The sequence below is a fragment of the Halictus rubicundus genome, chromosome 16 (genome assembly GCF_050948215.1).
Source record: "Halictus rubicundus isolate RS-2024b chromosome 16, iyHalRubi1_principal, whole genome shotgun sequence".
Taxonomy (NCBI): Eukaryota; Metazoa; Arthropoda; class Insecta; order Hymenoptera; family Halictidae; genus Halictus; species Halictus rubicundus.
The window spans coordinates 4466776-4487589 of record NC_135164.1 but is presented as its reverse complement, the minus strand read 5'-3'; the positions used below and the strand labels follow the sequence as shown (position 1 = coordinate 4487589).

Here is a 20814-nt window from a genome sequence, read left to right as displayed (position 1 = left end):
TTGCAGATTAAGCGTTCCTTTTAAGTACTCCGGCGAACGAGTGGTTAGAGTCGTAGGTCTGTTGAACAATATGATAGTTCCGTTTCACTGATTGTGGATGCTCGACGCAACTTGGAAGGCAGTGCATTAGCTAATTCTGTACCTTCCAGGTAATAAGTTTTAAACGTAAACCGACAACGATTCGAAGCTTTACTTGTCAATTAAGAGAATAAACGTTTCCTCCCCCGGTATCGGCTTTATTCAAGCGTGATCCGAGCTCGTTGCGTCGGCTTAACGGAAACGAGTTCCCCGGAAAGAAGATATAGCGTTAAGCTATATGTCCATTTACTTTGGTAGCAACGCTCCGAGAATTGTGTCTTTCCGCTCGGATTTCAAGCGGCATCCCTTCTTCTTCTTCTTCCTCCTCTTCCTCTTCCTCTTCGTCCTTTTCTTCCTTTCTCATCTTCTTCTCCGTTTTCTGGGCACGTGTTACCGTACACACGAGTCCTAGGAAAACTCGATCCGAATTTATTCCAGCGCGAAATCGCGGCAACCGAGGGTTCGCCCGGTGCACTCGCATCTGCGAACCGCGTTTCCAGGGGACACGCTAAACGTTCACGTATCCTCGACAAAACCCGCTGCATACGACATGTTTCCTAAATCATACACGAGGCGCTGACAGCAGCCACAATCCCGTGAATCGCGGATATAAGGATCCAACGAATATTTAAACATTCAATCCGAAGAGGACGCGTCGATGCTCCCTGTCACCGGCATTGTTCTTTGCGACAGTGACTGAAACCAATTGTGTAGAGCACCGTCGAACTGGTGGTACAAGCGGAAAGGGGGTGATTCTACGCGAAAAAAGAAGTCGAAAATATAGAATAAAAATTTTTCGTTTGAGGCTTTGTTTTCGAGTAAATCGAATTTAAAGATCCGTCGGGTTCGCCTGGTTTAGTATGCGTAGGAAGTAGAATTGGTAGGTCATGGTCAGACGCAGCAGACAATTCCTATAGAATAACACGCGCGTTGGCTGCATTTTCAAACCCAATGTTCTCGAAAACAAAGCCTCAAACGAAAAATTTTTATTCTATATTTTCGACTTCTTTTTTCGCGTAGAATCACCCCCTTTCCGCTTGTACCACCAGTTACCAACCACCCTGTATATCGCGACTATTGCGTGACTCTGCACCTATAGTTGGAGATCTGTTACAAAGTCAATGGACTGCAATCATTGACCTAGGCCCTCTTTTCAAAGTCAAATGTGTTTCTTTATTGTAGTACTCATCGCGAAGAACAAGAGTCTCGTACGGGTCTCAACTGCTCTCCTAAAAAAGCAACTTCAAACTAACTTTTGTTTTGTCTTATTCCATATGTCCACAGGGTGTCCCAAAAAGTAATAAGAAAAATGAAATACCATTTAAAAATAATAAAATATCGTTCGATTTTTGTTTGAATGCTACACAAACTGTGCAACGCGAGTGAGTGCGTGTAGGTTAGTGTTGTTCGCCCTGATTTGGCTGTTACGAGGCCCATTGAGAATCGTTTATTCTAATTTAGCTATTGCAAAGCTTATGGGACGTGTGCGTATGCGCGTGTTCGGCCATCAAGCCTTATAAACAGGGAGCTATAAATTCCCTGAACCGTGCAAAATTTGTCAAGCGGATTGTAGCGTACATTTGTTAGTAACGAGAGGGAATACAAACCGTTTCGTAACTGGAAACTGTCTCGGCTAATTTCGGACAGCGACCGGCGTCACAGGGCTCGAAATGCATTTTTAAATCAAATTATTGGGGTGCGCGTTACCGCGCCAAGTTAAATAAAAAAAAAACAACAGAATAACCTTGTACGCGGAATGAACTGCTGAAAAAGACGCCTAAAAGGACAAACGTTATTTCTCGGTGAGCGTGAATTACTCCGCAACCTGCACTGGCGGTGTAAAATTTCGCGCAGAAAGTCGGGGTACAAATTACTCCGGCCGGTCGTTCGCCAACAAATTCGAAACAAAGTGCAAATGCTCTTTGAACGAACTATTGTCCGCCGCGTGGAATTAATTAATTCGGTGTAAAGAGGCTCATAGGATCGCTAACTAACAGAAATCCAATCAACGACGCGACGCGCCGGACCATTGGAAAGAAGCGGACACGATTTTCGGGTGACATAGAAAAAAAAAATGAAGTCGTTTAATTATCTTCTGAATTGCACAGCGGGGCCACCGCATTTTCGTGGGTGTCGTCGCGTCGACGTGGTAATTGAGAAGCTCAAAACTGTAATTACAGCCGCGCGTTACTGTCACTCGCTTTCTCGCGTCACGCACTCGCATGAAAAGCGAATTACGGGCGAAGGGCTTAACTTTCTCGAGGCATTTAAGTTAGAAATCGGCTACGGTATTCACCGTGACAGAATAGCGAGAACTAGCGAGCGCTCCGACGTCACGGTTGAATTGAATTTATTTATTTAGCGCGTTGAAATTAACATAGCTGTGGACGTGCATGCAGACTCGAATTTTGACAAATGAATGCAGAAAAAGTACATCAAGCTGGAATTTTTGTTCGTGTAACAACATCTGCAGTAAAATGTAATCTAATACTGTGTTACATTTGATTGACCTTTATAAAGTGTTTAAACATTCACGGACATTAAAAATTTCAGTGAGCTGCAAAAATAGACAGGCAATTTCTCTTGAAACTAGTTGTACTATCGGAAATCTGATAGGAAATAAACAATAATAATAAGTTAAATGTCATTAGTAATGACAAATGAAATGTATATTAATTACAAAAACAAATTTCAATTTGAAATGTATATTAACTACAAAAACTTAAGGTTGCATAAAATTAAATGAATAAAAATTGGCTTTAAAATTTGAATGCTACAGCATTCACGATATTTCGCATCACTATGAAAATGAATGCTATAGCATTTGCGTCCGCGAACGTGTTAATAATTACCTACATTAACCTCCGATGACCTTTGTTGACGTTTCTGGTATATACAATTACAAAAATTGTGTCAGTAATTACCGCGTGATTGAATAAAACAAAAATTAATTTCCTGTGAACTATGCAACCTTCTTCTCACACAGATCTTTCTAAATTCGTGTTGTAGTGAACTAAATTACAGCTGGCACGCATTTTTAACAGAACGACGCATGCTTCACCGGGCAAGTCCGGTAACCGACGTTCGCCGAGTGCTCGCAGGTCCGATCCGAGGGTTAGTCTGCCGAAAGTTCGCTTATTAACCGTAGTCGCGATCGCCTAACATGATCGTGCATTCTGAAACAGGTAGTCCCGGCTCGTCGTTCCGCGAGAAAATCGAATCTCCGTCGGAAGCGGCGCTTATCTCGTGTGGCTGCGGCTGAAAGCGCCTCAGACAATTTCCTGCAACCTTCGACTTCCTGTTGCGCGCATCTTCCCGCGGTGTCTTACAGGTTGCCCTTCGTTTACGATCTCCTCTTATTTTTTTCTTTTTTCTTTTTTCTTTTTCTTCTTCCAGTCCTCTGCTCCAAGTTATCCGCCTTCCGACCGAGAGAATAATAAGCGTTTCGCTATCATGACAAGCGGTTTACATTATTCATACCAGTCATTACCCGGCTGCTTTGTCGCTCCTGCGGCCCGATGGCTCTACTTGCGACAGAGTGTTTTTTCTCTTAAATTTGTCCGCCGATACAAGGTCGTGGATTTACAACCGTCGAAAAATAGTTTCAATGTAAAGGCCCAGGCGCGGTGCATTACTCCAGATTTTTAGTCATAGTTTTTGGGTTGAGGGATCCTTTTGTCTGCAGGGTTATAAGTAGAAAAATTGTCTACGTCTACGTCTTGTCTACGTCGAGAAGCTTGTTTCCCTCTTGAATTACTTCAAAAAAACTGAATACAATTCATTTACTCTTAAATTTTCTCGACTTTTGTACCCTTTCGAACTGCAGCTACCCATTTTTGCCATACTGTCTGGCAATAAAAAATGATTTTGTTACACTCTCGCAATCTTTATACTTTTCTCTTAACCACTACCATACACGTATATGAAACTGTGAATTTGTCAATGGAAATGTTGACTATCCTATCCTAGCTAAGAAAGGAATAAGGTTATCGCAGACTCATTGTACCAGTTTCACATGTCCTAATTAACAATATTACTTTACTTTCTGACAAGTTGCCGACAAGCCAGAAAATATACCACACACACACACACACACACACCGAAAATCGATGTGTAACGCTAAAAATTGCGACAGGTCCTTCCCGACAGTTTCCGGGCGAGCGCGTGTTCGCGAAACGAGCGTAAAGTTCATAACGCAATCGTGCAAACGCAATTTCGTTTATCAGCTTTATCGAAACTGTCGTAGAATTAGCCGAGTTCCCGCGGCGCGGTATAATTCAAACGTAAACAGCTTCGAAACAATTTCACCTCCGCAAATCAAAGTTTACAGTGTCAGAGGCCCATCGAGCGAACGAGTCGACGAGCGTGTGAAATTGCCTTCCGCTCGCCTGCAGCCGACAGAACAAAAAGATATTAATCTCGACGCCAACAACGCGCGAAAAACAAGGTCACGAAAGTAAACGAAATGAAAAAAAAAGCAGGCCGGGTCGAAAAATCGAAAATGCGGCGCACGGTTAACGGGGGACCGGGATGATCGTGGGCGCGTTCGAGCAACCGGTCATGGGCATGAATCACGATCTTCCGTAATCAGACCGAACGATAAATCCCGAAGAATAATCGTTCGTCGACAAACGATAATCCCGACGCTTCCGAGCGTGTCCTGACGCGCGGCGACGCCCTCGCTGTAATTCCGCTTGCCGCGAAATATCGTTGAACATTCACTCCGCCGTTTATACTATTCTCCATTAACCGGTCGTCGATTTGTGGGCGACGATTAAACGCGGTGACGGCCAATCCCGTGAGTAATTACACGCCAGCCGGGTGGCGCACGTTCTACTCATTAGTAGCCGCGCAAACATCGCCGATGAGCGCGAGTTGAATGCACGACGATTTGTTCTCGGGAATCTTTACGGGCACGTTCGCAAAGTAGAACGGGTTACCCTGAGATCGTCGACAACTCATTTCACCGACACTGTTTTCATTGACACGGTCAAATCGTCAACAAATGTTTTCATCGACTGTCCGTATTTACCAACGGGTTTGAGTTCATTCGTTTCCACGAACTGATAGCTACTTAAGAAATTGTTACTATACTTCCCAATTTGTACCTTTGCTATATCATGTGTACTTTATTGACAGCCACAATTTCAAATCTGACCCAGACCTATTCTTATTATTTTTTCGATTCCATATTCTAGATCTAGATAATGGCCTAAAAAATGTACAAAAATATGACATCCCCTTTTCCATGGCAGACCACCGAGCGTAGACAGTATTTTTCAAGTTGAACCCTTACTTTCCCGGTAGTGAAGGCGCGTCGCCCCCCAAGCCCACACCCTGTATGAGGATTATAAGTTAAACATTTTTTGAGCCAAGACTTATGTAATTTGAAATGCAGCGGATTATATCAGTGGAACGAATGAACTTAATTCTGTCGCTAAATATAGACTGTCGATGAAAACATTTGTTGACGATTTGACCGTGTCAATGAACACATAGTGTCGGTCAAACCGTGTAGATGAAAATATTTGTCGGCTATCTGACCATGTCGATGAAAACATACTGTCCACGAAAGTTAATGTCGGTCAAATCGTGTCGATGAAAACAGTGTCGGTGAAATGAGTTGTCGACGATCTCAGGGTAACCCAAGTAGAACGGTGCCGGACTGGCGGAACGCGTGCAAAAAGCAACAATTAGCTACAGTAATCAGGATCACGGAATTCTTGATTTTCAAACTGCTCGGTGCAAGTAGCAAGACGCTATCCAAGTCCGATCAGAAGCCGTCGTTATCTCCTCACTTTCGACCTTCGAGCTCAGTGAGCCATTTCCTGGGTCGATATCGGACCCACACAGCGAAACTAATGTGCAAAGTTCGTGGCAAATGGGACGTGGGTAATTTCGTAGGGTATTTTGCATATGGTCCTCTGTCGGCGGGATTACTTTGGAAGTTCCAGCATAAAAATTTCGAAAATCTCGGTACACGATGCAATATCGCGGCACCCAATCTTGGGAGGAGACGGTGGAGAACGTTCGACGAAAGTTAATTCGAATTTCAACGAGTCTCCGTTACACGGTGCCGGTGAAAAGGGGGTAGTTTTCCGAGGGAGGGCACACTATCGCAGGGGTAGACTCGCGTTATCGTCCTCGCGGGTTACGACACGTTCGTGACCGGGAACGATGTTTTCCTTCCATTATGCTTAATTGGACGGTACACAATTCCGTCGGAGAGGAAAGACCGCCGCGCCGGTCTGCTAACCGAAAATCGCCGGCGGGCGACGCGCCGAGAACTTCTCGACGTTTCGATACGTGTCGGAGGGGCCGAACTTCGGGAACTATGCGGGAAGGAGAAGAAGAAACCTTAAAAGTTACGGGGGAAATTAGAGCCACGGTTCTCTATATCCGCGCGACGGACAGTCGCAGCTCGTTGTTCCCACGGTCCCTCCGTTGTTCCGGAACTTTCCGCCCCTGCGTGGTTTTCGAAAATTGGCTTAGCGAAAGTGAAACGAACAATGTCGGCGGTGGAGACTCGTTCCTCGGTTTTCGAAAGGGGGAAGGTGAAACGAGGTTACAGGCAAGTCAATCCCTTTGCCCGGGCCAATTTCGATGCATATACGCCGACCGAAAGGGCCCTCGGGGTGAAACTCCAACAAGATTCGGGATCTTCCTTCCGGTTTCCATCATCCGGTTACAACGGAGTGTTTGTCCGCTTCGTTGGACAACGGACGATCCCCGGGAACTTCGGGAAAGCCAACCCTTCTTTCGGAATTTTAATCGCCTAGGCCCTAGACCCTTGGCGTGCACGAGCTTCATGTTCCTCCAACAGTAACAGCACATATTTTGTAACATGTGTGATGAAACTCCTTCTTTCTTACAGCATCTTAACACGTTGACTGCCATGTCACCCGTATGTGAGGGACGGAATTATTTGTCCAGGTTTTAAAATGAATTTTTACGTTATTATGTTCATTGTGCCTAATTTGATTAGGATCTGTCAAATTCAAAAAAGTTGGAGGATTACTGAATATCATACATTTCATTTTTCTCAATTTTTATTTCATTAAATAACTTACTTCGATTTTATGGAATATTTGAGGTTTCGAATTTGGCAGTCAAAGTGTTAAACACACCATCTTAATATTGAAACTAGTGAGCCATAAAAATAATTGGTACGTGGTCCCTTGTAAAAATGACAAGATTAATTTTATTTAGACCTTGAGCGGCTCCTACTGTAATACATGCTCTACTGAAGACATCTATACAATAATTTCTTATGAAATCAATTTTATTATTTCTATAATTGTGAAATAAAAAATCTGGAACCGGTCATTTTGACTGGTGGTGGTAGGTTTAGTGTTAAAATAGAATAATACTATCCGCAATTTCGCCAAACGTATAATTTCAATTCAGAAGCATCAGTACTCTATAAGAGAACCATAAGAATTCGATGCAGAAATGTTTTTATCGAGTCGGTCGACTGAATGTACCATTCATCGAAATCGGTAAGATGAAACTTTGTGCATTATAGAAAAGGCACCCCCGAAATTTTCCCAAGAACTTTCTCCTTCGCAATTGCGAGAAGTTTAAAAAAAAATTATTTACGCATATGCTATTAAATTAATCCTCCTAACACCCCGAAAAGACTCGAGTCGTTCGGTCCAATTCCAAAACAGTTATTCGCTTGCAAAGGGTGCTTTTTCACACAGACTGTGAGTCATTGAAGGAGGGCGCAAATCTGTTCGACCCAGGTCTCCATAAACTCCACGGAACGGTGAATCCGAAAACAGTTCGGCGCGAAGTGTGCGCGTTCGAAGACAGTCTTTTTCCCGTCGCGGAGCGTTCACAACGGTGAAGAATTAACTCCCGGTGCCCGATCAATTTCACCGGGAGCTTCCAGGACGCGACGTCCGAATCGCCTCGGTACACCGTGTGCAATTACCGTCGACACGACGGTCCCGTTTTCGGGGCAGCGTTTCGGGACAACAAAAAGTCGGCTCTAATCTCGTTTCGACGAGACGGGACGAGCCGGTAATTCCTTTTGACGGTTAAACGCAAATAAACTGGGCACGAGGGTAGGGTCGTCGGGGTCTCGAATTCGTCTCCCGGTTGTTCCGGTTGCTCCGTGCCGGTCTCATTCGCGTGTGTCCCGGGCAACGAACTCTCTTTCGTTTCGGCGAAGCTTGGAAGGCCGTTTCGATGCTGCTTCCCCTCCCCCCGCCCCTCGCTCTTCGCTCTGTTTTTACGATATGACGCGGAAGCGGAAGGGCGAGCGTCGCCTTTGTTCGACCCAGCAGAATTCGCTCCCCGCGTAATACGGTTTTATGCTCCCGGGTCGGAATTTCCTCGGGATGCTCGTTCGTTTTTCTTATTCGGGGCGTACGAGTCGCGGATACAAGAGACGCGAGCCGATTATTCGCGGCCAAGTTCGCGATACATAATGCAATGACGAGGGGAACGGAACGGCCCGACGGAACCCGGTGTCGAACGGTCCGTGCGAGTCGAAGCGCTCGTCGGACCGGAAGTTTTAAGCCTCCCCGAAGAGCTGATTCTTCGACAGTTTCTCGGACTGTCTGCAGTGACCCAGATTAATATATGAATTTCATTGAGGACAACGGTCGTGGATTTTATGGACGATTACGTTCGGGACTCCGGGAAACTTGGGAAATGCCCTTTCCAGGGCAGAGCGTGCGCGTGATTCACGAGGAAAGTGTTATGGTCTCCCTTGATGACGGATTCGATCAGTCATCGGTGTCATGCGGTGCATGTTCGATCGCGACATAAAAGTTTTTACACGCTTAATGTTTTAAACATATTTCCCAGAGTGCAAATGTACTGGAAAGTGTGTTATTATTATAACACTAGATTTACGGGACCCGTCAAAATGACGGATTCTAAAGATTGTAAGACTTCTAAAGATTCTGAATATTGAGATTGTAAAGATGCATCCATGAGGAATTATGTAATAAATTGATTTCCTTGGATATATATTATTGAAAAGATGGCCACAAATTTTGATAGATACAATCATGTTATTTTTGTAAAGTAATGTAAAATACTCATTTTTAGTGCTCCGTAAACCTAGTGTTAATACTTTATTCACCGGGAACCTACTAACCCTTTGCAATAGAAGCTATTTTAACCTCAAAACGAAACATTTCTTCAGACCTAGAATATTTCTCTCCAATATATATTTTTTCATGTTATACGTACGAAAATGGTGCAATTTACACGTACAATAATAAAGTGTTTAGTAATTAATGGAAATGGGTATTTATAATGTAAGAAAATAACGCACTAGAATGCAACGTATCTGTTCTTTATTAAAACGAAGAAGAACTAGTCAGAAGACGTCTGTATAGTTTGCAAGCCGAAACTGAAGTGAAGATACAGAGAAAGTTTTAGGGGGAAGAAAAGAAACCTCTGTTGGGTCCACTCGGGAAAACAGATGTGGGAGGACCCTTAATTTATTACTCAGGGCCTCTTTTAAGTGTAAGGTTGCAGGCCTTCCACTTCTGACCAGGGTCAATAAATAAAGACCCGAGGACCGTTAAAATATACCAGGACACTCTCAGTATCCTTCAACACTCGACTTACTTTTGTTGATGTTCCAACAGTAATTTATTAAATACAAACAAATTTAATAATCTCAAAAACATTTTGAATAATGATACAGCAATTTTTAGTGGCGCCTTATAGTCGCCATTCGAGTGCTTAGGGTTAATAAGATTTGTAGTAATAGTGTTATACCGGAAGGAAATTATTAGTTTACGTTACTGAGGGTGTCCTGTAGCTTCACGATTAGAATTGCTGTTGATCTGGTGTGATTTATAAAAGAGTCCTTTACCGTGGACTATGAACTTGAAAATATTATGCCGGTGGGTAACGTGTACGATGTGAAACACCGTGTTAAGTGGTGTACAAATGATGCACGTGGTGAAAATTTTTTTGATCGACCGTCCCAGCCACACCACACTTGACAATTTCCTCGGAATGAGCAGGTGTCGGTGGATCCGCACACCGCGAGCGTCGGATGATTTACGCGTCTGATCAATATTCGTTTACCGATGGGTCCTTCTCGGTCAGTGATTTACGGAGACGTTTACCGAATGATTCAGGCGACACCCGAATATCTGTGCCGTGTACGTACATCAGGGTAGCGAAGTTCATCTTTCTTGGGGGGGACGTCCCTACATCGTCGGTCTCCGGCGGCGTCATTGCGATATATCGTCCGCGAACGAGATAAAGTTGAAGAAAGACCCGCCATAAATCGAAACAGTTTACCGGGCCGCAGCATTAGGTGCGACGTCGCGGCGGTCCCGTTTTTACGGTCGGGGCGAAATGATCGCCTGCGAACACAGATTTGTCAAGAGGGAGGATGTGCGCGCTGGTGGCGCGTCCATGGAACACAGCCAAATCTCAATCCATCGAACGGGAATGCGGCCAATGCGTGATACTCGCGGGGAGCTTAACGCGTCGCCGATGCACCGATGCACCGATGCACCGATGCACCGATGCACCCGCCGCCCGACAACGGCAACGTTTAAAGCCTCGCCGACCGGGTTTAATAAATCGGTGCCTCGAGTCGACAATTAGCTCGCCGCTGATTATGTCGCGCGAAAATAATTATCGCGTTCCGCGGCGCTCCCGTAACCGAGCGATTATTAATCGCCCGGAGCATCGTATTCCAACGCCGCGCATCGTCGCGCCGCGCCGCGTCGTACCCGTCAGTTCGGTAACAATTACTCCTAATCCGTTTAATCGTGTAATTACTTTCGTTTCGCGGGCGGCTTCGAATCCGGCCCGGCCGACCGACTCGCCCGTAATTAATACCGGCGAAAGAACGAACGACGTTTGCTTTTAATTAATGCCACCCCGCAATCTTTTCTCCGCCTCCTGGATTGCGAAAGAGAATCCGCCCGCCGCGAGGAATATTTTCACCGACAACGAGTTATACCGCCGGATCGGATTCTGTAAATTAACGCGCCATTTTTTTTTTTCAGTTCTTCTGCCGACACTTAATCACAGAAAATTACAGAAAATTATTGCATAAAACAAAGTTAAAATTTCTGGTTTCCCGAGGTGAAGTTAAGCCTGCTTCCCTTTTGATCCGTATAATAGCAAAATTAAATACAACTGAAAGGTAATGGCATCACATAGTGCATACTTGAAACTGCGAATCTTGAATAGAGGTAACCTGATGTAATCTAAATATCTGCTATTTTCTCAAAAATGCTGGGATCATCAAAAAATTTTTGCTGAAAATCTCCGAACTCCGAAATTGATCGCGTCGCTCTCAAGAATAGAGTTTCCTCGCGTTTTGGAAAATAACACACGTATTCAAAATTGTTGCTGCGCCTTGCACAAAGCGCTGACGAAAACAACGGGAGCCCGAGGTAACGACGTTACGAAAGTTTGTTTGCAGGCAGCACGCAACATTGACGAAACCATGACACCGTGCGTAAACTGACACGGGAAATCTCCAGTACGAAGGTGCAACTCTATTTTCCATGCATGAACACTGGGAGAAGTTTGAATATTGTTGGTGGAACGCACAGGCGCGGGAATACTCGGGGAATCCGAACTCGGAAAGAGAGAATTCTATGGAAGTTGAATTACCTTTGCGATACCTCGAAGAAAACGCGCAGCTACCACGGCGCGCGTATTGTAAATAATTTCGACCGAGCAGACCGAGTTCGGAACTGCGGGGAACGAAGTTGAAGAACTGGCCAATTGCGTGAAACAGGATTGCATTTTGTGAGAAGGATACTGGTTGTCACGAAAAGTTAATTATTGGTTTTACGTTTTAAAATTTTGTTACGATTGGACCGCGAATTTTATACAATTATGACAAAATCGAGTCGATGAAAAGAAAAGAATTTAGGGAAGGAAGTTACGATTATTTCGAATTCCGAAAGGAGAAATGAGTTTTCTGTCCGCCGGAAGCGTTTAATTAAGAGAAGAAACCCATTGTTGCGCGAAATTATCGCATTACATAATTGAAGTTCAACTGCAGTTACAATAACTCTATTATCATCCTTGTGCAACTTAATCTTCGTGCTTGTAATCTGAAAGTAATTTTCATGGACTGCGACGAGAGTCGCCAGACTATTATCTTAAACTGATTACAAAGGCAAGTCGTTAACAAGTATTTTAATTATATGGAGGTCCGTCTTTAAACTGTGATTACGTTCAACAATTATACAGGAAGTCTAATTGGCGATATAAACTATCCACTGTTACAGTAATACAATGAAATTTCGAGTAAAACGTCGTAAAAGCAGAAAGTGAAATGTCCTTGCAATGGTCAGACAAGTGTAATGATAATACTACCTACTGCCATTGCTTTCTACATTATATTAAAATTATTTTATGTTGTGATTCCGCCACGTACTGCAGTTGTATTTAGTATTTTAATGCTGTTATACATTTTGCAAATGAGTTAACCTCGTATTAATAAATTACCTCTCTACGAATTACCTATCTTTGATATCAATAATAAAAGTTTGTGTTAACAAGCGTATATAACCACGATATCGCAGTAAAATGAGGTAATAGTTCAATAAAAAAATCGGATTAATATAAAAATGTGAGTGAGAAACGACGATAATAATTCCATGTGTAGAAACAGTTCTAAAAATAAACGGTCGTCGGCGGCCATTGTTTCCATTTCTGGTTGGCTATTTAGACATAATTACAGTAATCCTTCGAGTGATAATTATCTCGGTATTGCAATAACCCGCGTGCCGGTGGGGCTCTGGTAAAACGTTCCCAACAAGTAGAACAGAACCGCAATGATCAGACGCTTGCAGGAAGTCCGTTGTTTACGCGCGAGAAAATTGAAAACGCTTCTCCCCGGTGCAAACATTCGCATGGCAACAAGAGGGATGCGCGAAACGCGCCGGTGCGGGTACCAGGCGGAACGAACGAGTTTAATTGCGGAATGAACGAGCGTGAATGAAGCAACTCACCCCGCTTGGAGGCGTGAAAACTGTCCTGCGGTTTTATCTGCTCAATCTGGGCGCTGAGACGAGACTTGGGCAGGATGTCCCGGTTGGCGTTGATCTTTTCCACGGCATAACGAAAGGCCACTTCCTGCTTGTCGTCCGACGGATGAAACAGCCCACCTGGGAAATCACACATCCATATTAAAGCGTTACTTTGACGAGAACCCGCGCCCGCATCCCGAGTTTCTTATTTTCTACCGTCCGGCCGCTTGCCTCCTTTTTTTACTTTCCTTTCCGCGCTCGACCCAGTTATCCGCTTTCTGATATCTTACGTGGTTTGAATATTAAATATATCCCTTGGTAAATCGACATCGGTATACTGGGTGTAACACAAAGGGTGTAACACAAATAATTCCTGAGGCGGTTCCAAATAACTTAACACTAGGTTTACGGAGCATTAAAAGTGTGTATTTTACATTACTTTATAAAAATAAGAAGAATGTGTCTATCCAAGTTTTCAGCCATTTTTTAAATAATATATACCTAAGGAAATAAGTTTGTTGAGTAATTCCACGTAGATGCATCTTCACAATCTCAATAATCGTAAATTAAAAATATTAGAACCCGTCATTTTGACGGCTCCCGTAAACCTAGTGTTAAACAAAACGGTGGTTGGTGGATTTGTTAAAATTTTAACCGGGGATTACCAGTTCATTCGTCATTAGAGTCGATTATCACTGGACAGCTGATCTTCATGCAAAATAAAAATTTTCGACCTGAATTCCAACAAATTGGGGTGAAATAAAAATTTATTTTCCTTTTTAATATGTTTAATAGGTTGAAAGCAATATAACGGTATTTTTAAATTCTTCTAACAGCTTCACTGTGTCAAATTACACCCATTTATTTTTGTCAGAAATGCATAAAGATCCGCTGTCTAATTGTCTCTATTTAGAAACTTTTCATTTTCTTCTGAACTCGACGAATAACTACTTCACTTTATATCAATCGCTATACAGGGTGCTCCCTTATGAGAAAATAAGAGAAATATAAAGAATACAATTTTCTCATACGGAGCTCCGTTTTCGAGAAAACCGAGTTCGAAAATGCAGCGAGTACATGTGCTGTTCGATAGGAATCGTCTGACGCGTCTGATCATTACCGACCAATTCTACTTCCTGCATACACTACAGCACGCGAACCCGACGGATCTTTAAACTCGATTTTCTCGAAAACGAGGCGTCAAACGAGGAAATGTTGTACCTTTTTCTCGAGTTATATTTACATGTAGAATCACCCCCTGCCCGTATCTACATGTTATTCCGTCGCACCCCTGTTCACGTTGACTGGGGTACAATTTTTCTCCCAATTTTACAGATCTCAAAAATCTAACTCAAAGTTCTAACATTAGCACAGATCTATTGTTGTGATATTTTTTTGTTTTTAAGGAATTATGTCGGTTTAAATATCGACAATTTCTCGACAATCGGAAATTACATCAGACGAATTTCGAAACGCATTTCGCTCTCAACTTACTGAAATTATACAGTGGAATGATGTTCCACGTAACTGTAATTTCCGTATTGTGCCAAGAATTTCGGAGTTTAGAGATCGACGGTGTAGCGGACAAAAACCATTTCAACCATTAAACATGAATCCGAAATAGAACGCTCTCAGCAAGAATTCGTGTAACAACGTCAGTTCGCATCGATGCAGCCTTTGAGGCATTAATTCGTCGCAAAAGCAACGGCATCAGAACGCAAGCTGCACTCTGCCACAAAGCATGTTGCTACAATCGGCGGCAGGGAACGGGTTCGACAAAGATCGGGAAACAAACGATCCTTCGATGGAAAATGCAAGCAACCGCGAGCTAATCCGAAGCTGCTTACACGTACTAATTAGGTGCAGCAAGAAATATCCCGAAATCTGTCTTCGAAAAAATATATCCGCCTGCAGGAAGTCTTTAAAATCGCGTTGCGAACGAGAGAACGGATAAATAGTTCCGACGGCATTAATATGCAATGAACTCGAGGAGGAAGATGGTTCGAGGAGCCGAGCCTACGAGAAAGTTAAAACTTGCAGAACGGGGTAACGTAACGTAGTCGCGATCAAATGGACCGACGCGACGGAAAGTTGGAAATTAAAGAACACGGCGTTACGCCTATTTAAAATTCGGACCTGCTCGCGAGCGGACAAAAGGAAGCGAATGTTTAATAAAGCAGGGATATTCATGCCGGTCCGAAGAGAAAGGGGGATGGTTGGGAATAGTCAAAATTTGGGTAACTCTGCCGGCTAAAATATTAATACTATGCACTCCTTCAGCGCCGCTATGAGAACGTTCATAATGTGCTCCGTAAGTTACTGTGTTAATTATAGTAACAGGCCTATTCCCATCTGATACAGTAACTATTCTGTATTCTCGTTTGCAGTTAGTTATCGTTATTATCCTGCAATGTGCAGAGTGGTCCAAAAATCGGACCATTTAAAAATTGGATTTTTTTTATGAAGGAATTAATGTGAATTTTTTAAATATAAAACAGTTATTCCATTCTAAAATTGTCCAGTGACTTTTCGGCCATAGTTTTTAAAAACTCTGTCGTACCCTCCCACAACCGTGTCATTATCTAATTTATTTTCTGTTTTAATTAAATTCGCTCTGCGTCAACTCGGAAGTTTATTTGTGTACTATTAGCCGAAAGTAATTTTGAATTGTTTGACAAATGTGCAGTTTCGAAATTGGACAACGTGTTGCCCGTTGTTGCGCGCAGGTTGCAGCAATATTGTGGTCCATCGGGATTCCTTGACATCAAACTTGCATCCAATTGCCCAGGAACAATGTCAATGATTATGTCGACACATAATTGTTCTTCGCTTTCATTCGTTTTCAGTGAATTCGATGGTTCGAAAAATGGTTTAAGAAAACATATTTGCACAGAAACTTAATTCGCAGTAGAGTCAATTTAATGTGCGTTCGATGCAAAAGGGTGAATTCAGTTAGCCAAAGAGAGAGGACCGTGAGAGAGGGTGAATTTGATTTGCAAAAAGTTGAACAGGATCTGCAAGATGGTGGACGTTGGGGCGCAGGAGTTTCGCTGCTGGGGTTTCCCAGATTTAGACAGTTATTTAGCAGGAGTCTCATCGCGGATGCATAATTCCCACGGCGCTGAACGTCCGAGCGGAAACTGGCCGCGGGAACGTCGAAGAAAATCAATCGCGCGAGACGCATCGATTGGAATCCGGCGCGTCTCGAATTAGACGTCGGAAGGAATTGGCGCCATAAATTGATTTTAATCTCGTGCATGTCATAAAGTAACCGGTCGAACAGCTGCGCCAGCTCGACTCTACAATTTATAGAATTTACGCGATAGATTTACGTCTCTCGTTAAGGGCGGGCATCGATTAACTTCGTCGAGGGGGCGACGCGGCACGGAATATAGCGAACCGTCGGCGACGACCATCGAAAAAAAAAGACCGTCGCGACGTGCACAAATCTTCCTCGTGCTCTCGAACCAACGGGAACTCTGTGATAAAACAACGCGCAGCTTTACCATTCCCTGAATAAATGAATCGACCAGTATTTACAATTTTCGATGGCGCGATGTCATCTGCACTAGAACGTGCACTGCGTCCGTCTGAAAATTATGCTTGAGAAGACTCTCAGCTGATTCGAACAAATCTCGACGGATGCACGGCTACAAGATTCGCCTGTACTACTTACGATAAAACACTTCGTAACACCTTGTAGGTACGTCTCAATAATCTCAAAAGGGTTAGGGTAGTCGAACGTCTCGGAAGTCCAAGGGAGTGGTAAGCATGCTGAAAGTTTCGGTGGGTCTAGTGTTATCTAAAGGTTCAGGGGTTCCCGAGAACCCTGTGGACGTTCTGAAGCTACCAGAGGTCCTTGGAACCTGCGAATCTTCCGAGACTAATACATTTCAGACCTCCGGGATTTCCAAATCTGAAATCATCGGAATCCCCTTAATACGGAGACTCTCAAAACCCGATAAACAGTCCGGGACCCCTCGAACTTTCTAAGCCTTCTTACGCATACCTAATGCACAACATTGCTTACCATCCCTGTCCCGTATTATGACATCAGGTTAAACTTTACCTCGGCAAACCAGACATTTTTAACTCGTTTTTACGTAATCCTGTAGATTTTGGCGAGGAAATTCCGAATATCCAAATTTCAATCCTAGGAAATCACTAGTTCAAAAGATTTTCAGTCTGTTAATGACATTGTAAAAGTGTATTGTAACTTGCAGTCATAAATTTGAAGAATTGTATTGTTGAAATAGTTTATGGAAACGATAATGGGGATGTGTGCATTGAATATGGTCGTTGAGAATGACGATTTTACGTTGTATTACGTAGTAGTGTTGTACGTATAGCACAGAGAATTAATGAACATTATAAACTAGCATTTAAGCTTAGTTTGTCGAGTTTTATGCTTGCGAAGCTGTTTGCGTAGGAAGAAGTGCCACATTTTGGGCATGAAATTTACAGATGAGAGCGTTAAACTGGATAATGAGCGGAAATAACGAAGAGGAAATGATATTTTATGGAGGAGAAGAATGGGCAACGTTGAAATGAGTATTACACATATACTGAAAACGAACAGAAAGTTGTTGCCATGATCAATAGCCAGGAAAGTGCGGATTTTCCGCATTTATGACAAAACTGGGTAGGTGATATTTGACCCCGTTGCTAATTAATTAGCACGTAAACCTAGTAATTAGACCGCCTTTATCTCCAAAATTGTCAAGAAAGAAGATCGTATGCTTTGTCTATGTTTGCTTCAATTCAATTTAGAATAAAAAAGAAGGGAAAAATGGTTGACCTTTTTCCCTTGAAAATTAATTTTGCCGCAGCTTTATCAATATTCGCCAAACAGAGGGCGTAGAATCTCGCTACGATAGTCGGGACATATAGCTTCTTTACACCCTGTACAATATCGTATAGAATTTAAATTTTGAACGGACCCGAGGAGCCCATGATATTAGAATCCGTGCAAACCTGTCGCCATAACTTCTGCCGGTCTGGGTTAATGCTCTAAGATACACTGATTTAATGGGCCATAAAAAGGGGAAAACATAAAGAGTCCCTCTGTGAAAAAACAGTTAATCGTAGCCTTCTCGGATTACAGTTGCGCATAAAATGCTCGCCGATGCTATCATTCGACGCGTAAAAACGTCACATACACGATAACCTTGCGCTCTTAACTTTATTTCATCGGTCGATCGACTCCGTAACGCGCACGCGCACTTCTCTTTCCTTCTACGTTTATATATATTTTTTTTTTCTATATCCCTCCGTCGTTTCACCGAATTAATAGGGCTTGAATATTCATTGATTTTTAATGAATTATTTCGTGCCGTTCGGCCGTTCTCTCGACGGTTCTCGACGGCCAAACAAAAACGGTAAATTGATACCGTTTCGATACGTTGCCCGTATATCCGGCTAACGTCGTACACAAAACGCCGGTTTAATTACTAGCGCGAGAAATTTCCTGCGAATTGTGCTGAATCGTGTGCGAAACAAGGCAACACCGGACGACGCCAAAGTCGTGCGTTTAATTTCAGCTTGGCATGGACCGGCGGCGCGCAGCACGGCGCAGCGCAGCGCGGCGTGCCCAGCAAAACCGTTGGGAAATTATTGACAATTGATAGGGAACCGCTGTTCCGCTTTCAATAGAGATGATACACTGTTCCGCGGAATGTGTTAAGAGGCACGGGAAAAATTCGCGTTCTATCTGGACGATGCACGGCCGTCGGAATAATGTAACAACATTTTCAAATTCCTCTAATGTCTTCGCAAATTTATTTTTCGCTGAATTCATTTTTCCCATGAACGCGCACGACCACAGCGGTACACGTAGTCATATGTAGTACATATGTATAGAACAGCACGGTATTTCCAATACTTCCACGCTCCACTTTACTAAAAATGTTCATACACTCCGCGAACAGTTCCCCGGAGACATAATCGTCCGTTTAACATATTATTTTTCTGCAGAAATATTCACCGTTTTGGCCAATTCCGTCCACAAATCGCCCATTTCGATCTCAATATTCCGCATTCACGCGTGCTCGAAAAGTTGTTTGAAACGTTGTCGTCCGTTGAAAATAGCTTTGGACAATGATACATTGAAAGCAAAGCAACCGTGGCATTCTTTTCACTGAAATGTCCGCTCGCAGCGACACACCAGGAACTGCACTGTTTGCTCGTGTGGTCCGAACGTTGCCGGGCCCCGGTGTTAAATTGCAAATAGAAAAACCGTTATTTACTCGCGAGCCGAATAAGATGTCCTTCGTTGACACAATGCTCGTGCGTATATCGTTATCTGTGTGCCTAGCGTTCGAAGAATGCATGACAGCTTTGCTATTGTATCTCCCCAACTGTGCACGATTTTTATTTTCGCAAATGAGAATGCTACTTCAGGTGACCCCGGGAACCACCCCTTTCAAGAAAACACAACATTTTTGGGACACCTTGTATCATTTTGTCCACCAGTGTATAACACACTGAATATTGTCGAGAATATTCGCTTCTACCGTGGCAATAGCTTTCCCGAGTGAGAGATGATTTGGAATTGAATAGCGACTTTATTGAGCTCCATATTATTCATTACCGGGCAGAGTAAGGTGTCGAGAGAGTGGGGCTCTTGAAATTTTCGACCGCGGAAGACGTATCGATTACGATTTCATTGTTAGGGCGTCATCCGGCGGTTAGCAAAGGACTCAGGGTAGAAAAGAAGCGGACGTTGGGAGATGGTGCGGAGAGAGGCGAGGTGGGGTGGGGTGGGGTGGGGTGGGGTGAAAGAAAGAGGGAGAAAGACCGAGCCTTTTAAACCGGAGAACGGAGACTGGAAAAGATACTCACCTATCCTAATGATATCAGGAAGAGCCGCGGCGTGGGCGGCGAGGAGCGCCAGCAGGAGCCACCTCGCAGCCATTTCCGGTTCCGGTTCGCCCCCACGTCTCTACCCCGTTCGCTGCCGCCGCCACCGCCCCCGCCTGCGCCCCCTGCGCCCCCTGCGGGAGCTGGTGTCCCCCTCCTGCCGCAGGGACTCACGCCGCTGGAAAACAAGATGGGACGGTGGTGAGTTCATTAAAATGCGCCGCGCAAACCATCGCGTCCGGTCTCTGAATATATACCTCCTCCCCCGCTCCCCCGTTCCACCGAACGAAAGCAAGGGGAGCTTTCTGACGTTGACACCATAACGACCGGCTTCGGACGGATTAGGAGAGTCGAGGAGGACGACAGGTCGGCCGTCGTCGGTTGGAAAGGAGGCCACGGGATAATGAGGTTACGGGACGAACGATCCTGGGCGAGGACGAGCTCCCCGGAAGCCTGTCCTCATCCATTTCGGGCTCGTTTTAAATTCCTCGGAGTCACTGTTCGATGGAGCACCGCGGTTCAAACTGGCTGTTATGGCACCGAGATTACCGGGGACGCGAGACCCGCCGCATAGTCGTCTACAATGTCGTTTCCGGTGACCAACGGTTTCATTTGTCGGGGACACTGGTCCCGAAACAGCTTCACTGTCGTCTAATATTATGCAGTATTGTGACAAATATTTTTACACACAAAAACAGAATAAATTAAAAAAATTTTTAGAATTTTTGTGTACAATACATTTTTCAATTGGCTGCTTAGGTGCTGTTGACCAACCAATTCCTTTGAACGCTGGGACACGCAGAATAGTAGGTGCTCGGGGCATTTCAAGTATAAGACACGCCAACGTAAGCTTCCACACAGCTTCATGGAAATGAGGACGACAACGGAGTTGTCC

At 43.9% G+C, this 20814-nt stretch overlaps 1 protein-coding gene across 1 annotated transcript in view; it reads right to left on the bottom strand.

Moving 5' to 3' along the window:
* The window catches only part of Kair1d (Kainate-type ionotropic glutamate receptor subunit 1D), a 217535-nt gene extending 197519 nt beyond the window's left edge, over positions 1-20016 (bottom strand). Inside the window, exons 1-2 of the mRNA XM_076801924.1 lie at positions 19902-20016; positions 13044-13199 (exon numbers count right to left, since the gene is read on the bottom strand). Of these exons, the coding sequence (XP_076658039.1) occupies positions 13044-13199; positions 19902-19974 (229 nt within the window). The 5' untranslated portion in view covers positions 19975-20016. The remainder of the gene's footprint in view (positions 1-13043; positions 13200-19901) is intronic.
* Between the last annotated feature and the right edge of the window lie 798 nt (positions 20017-20814).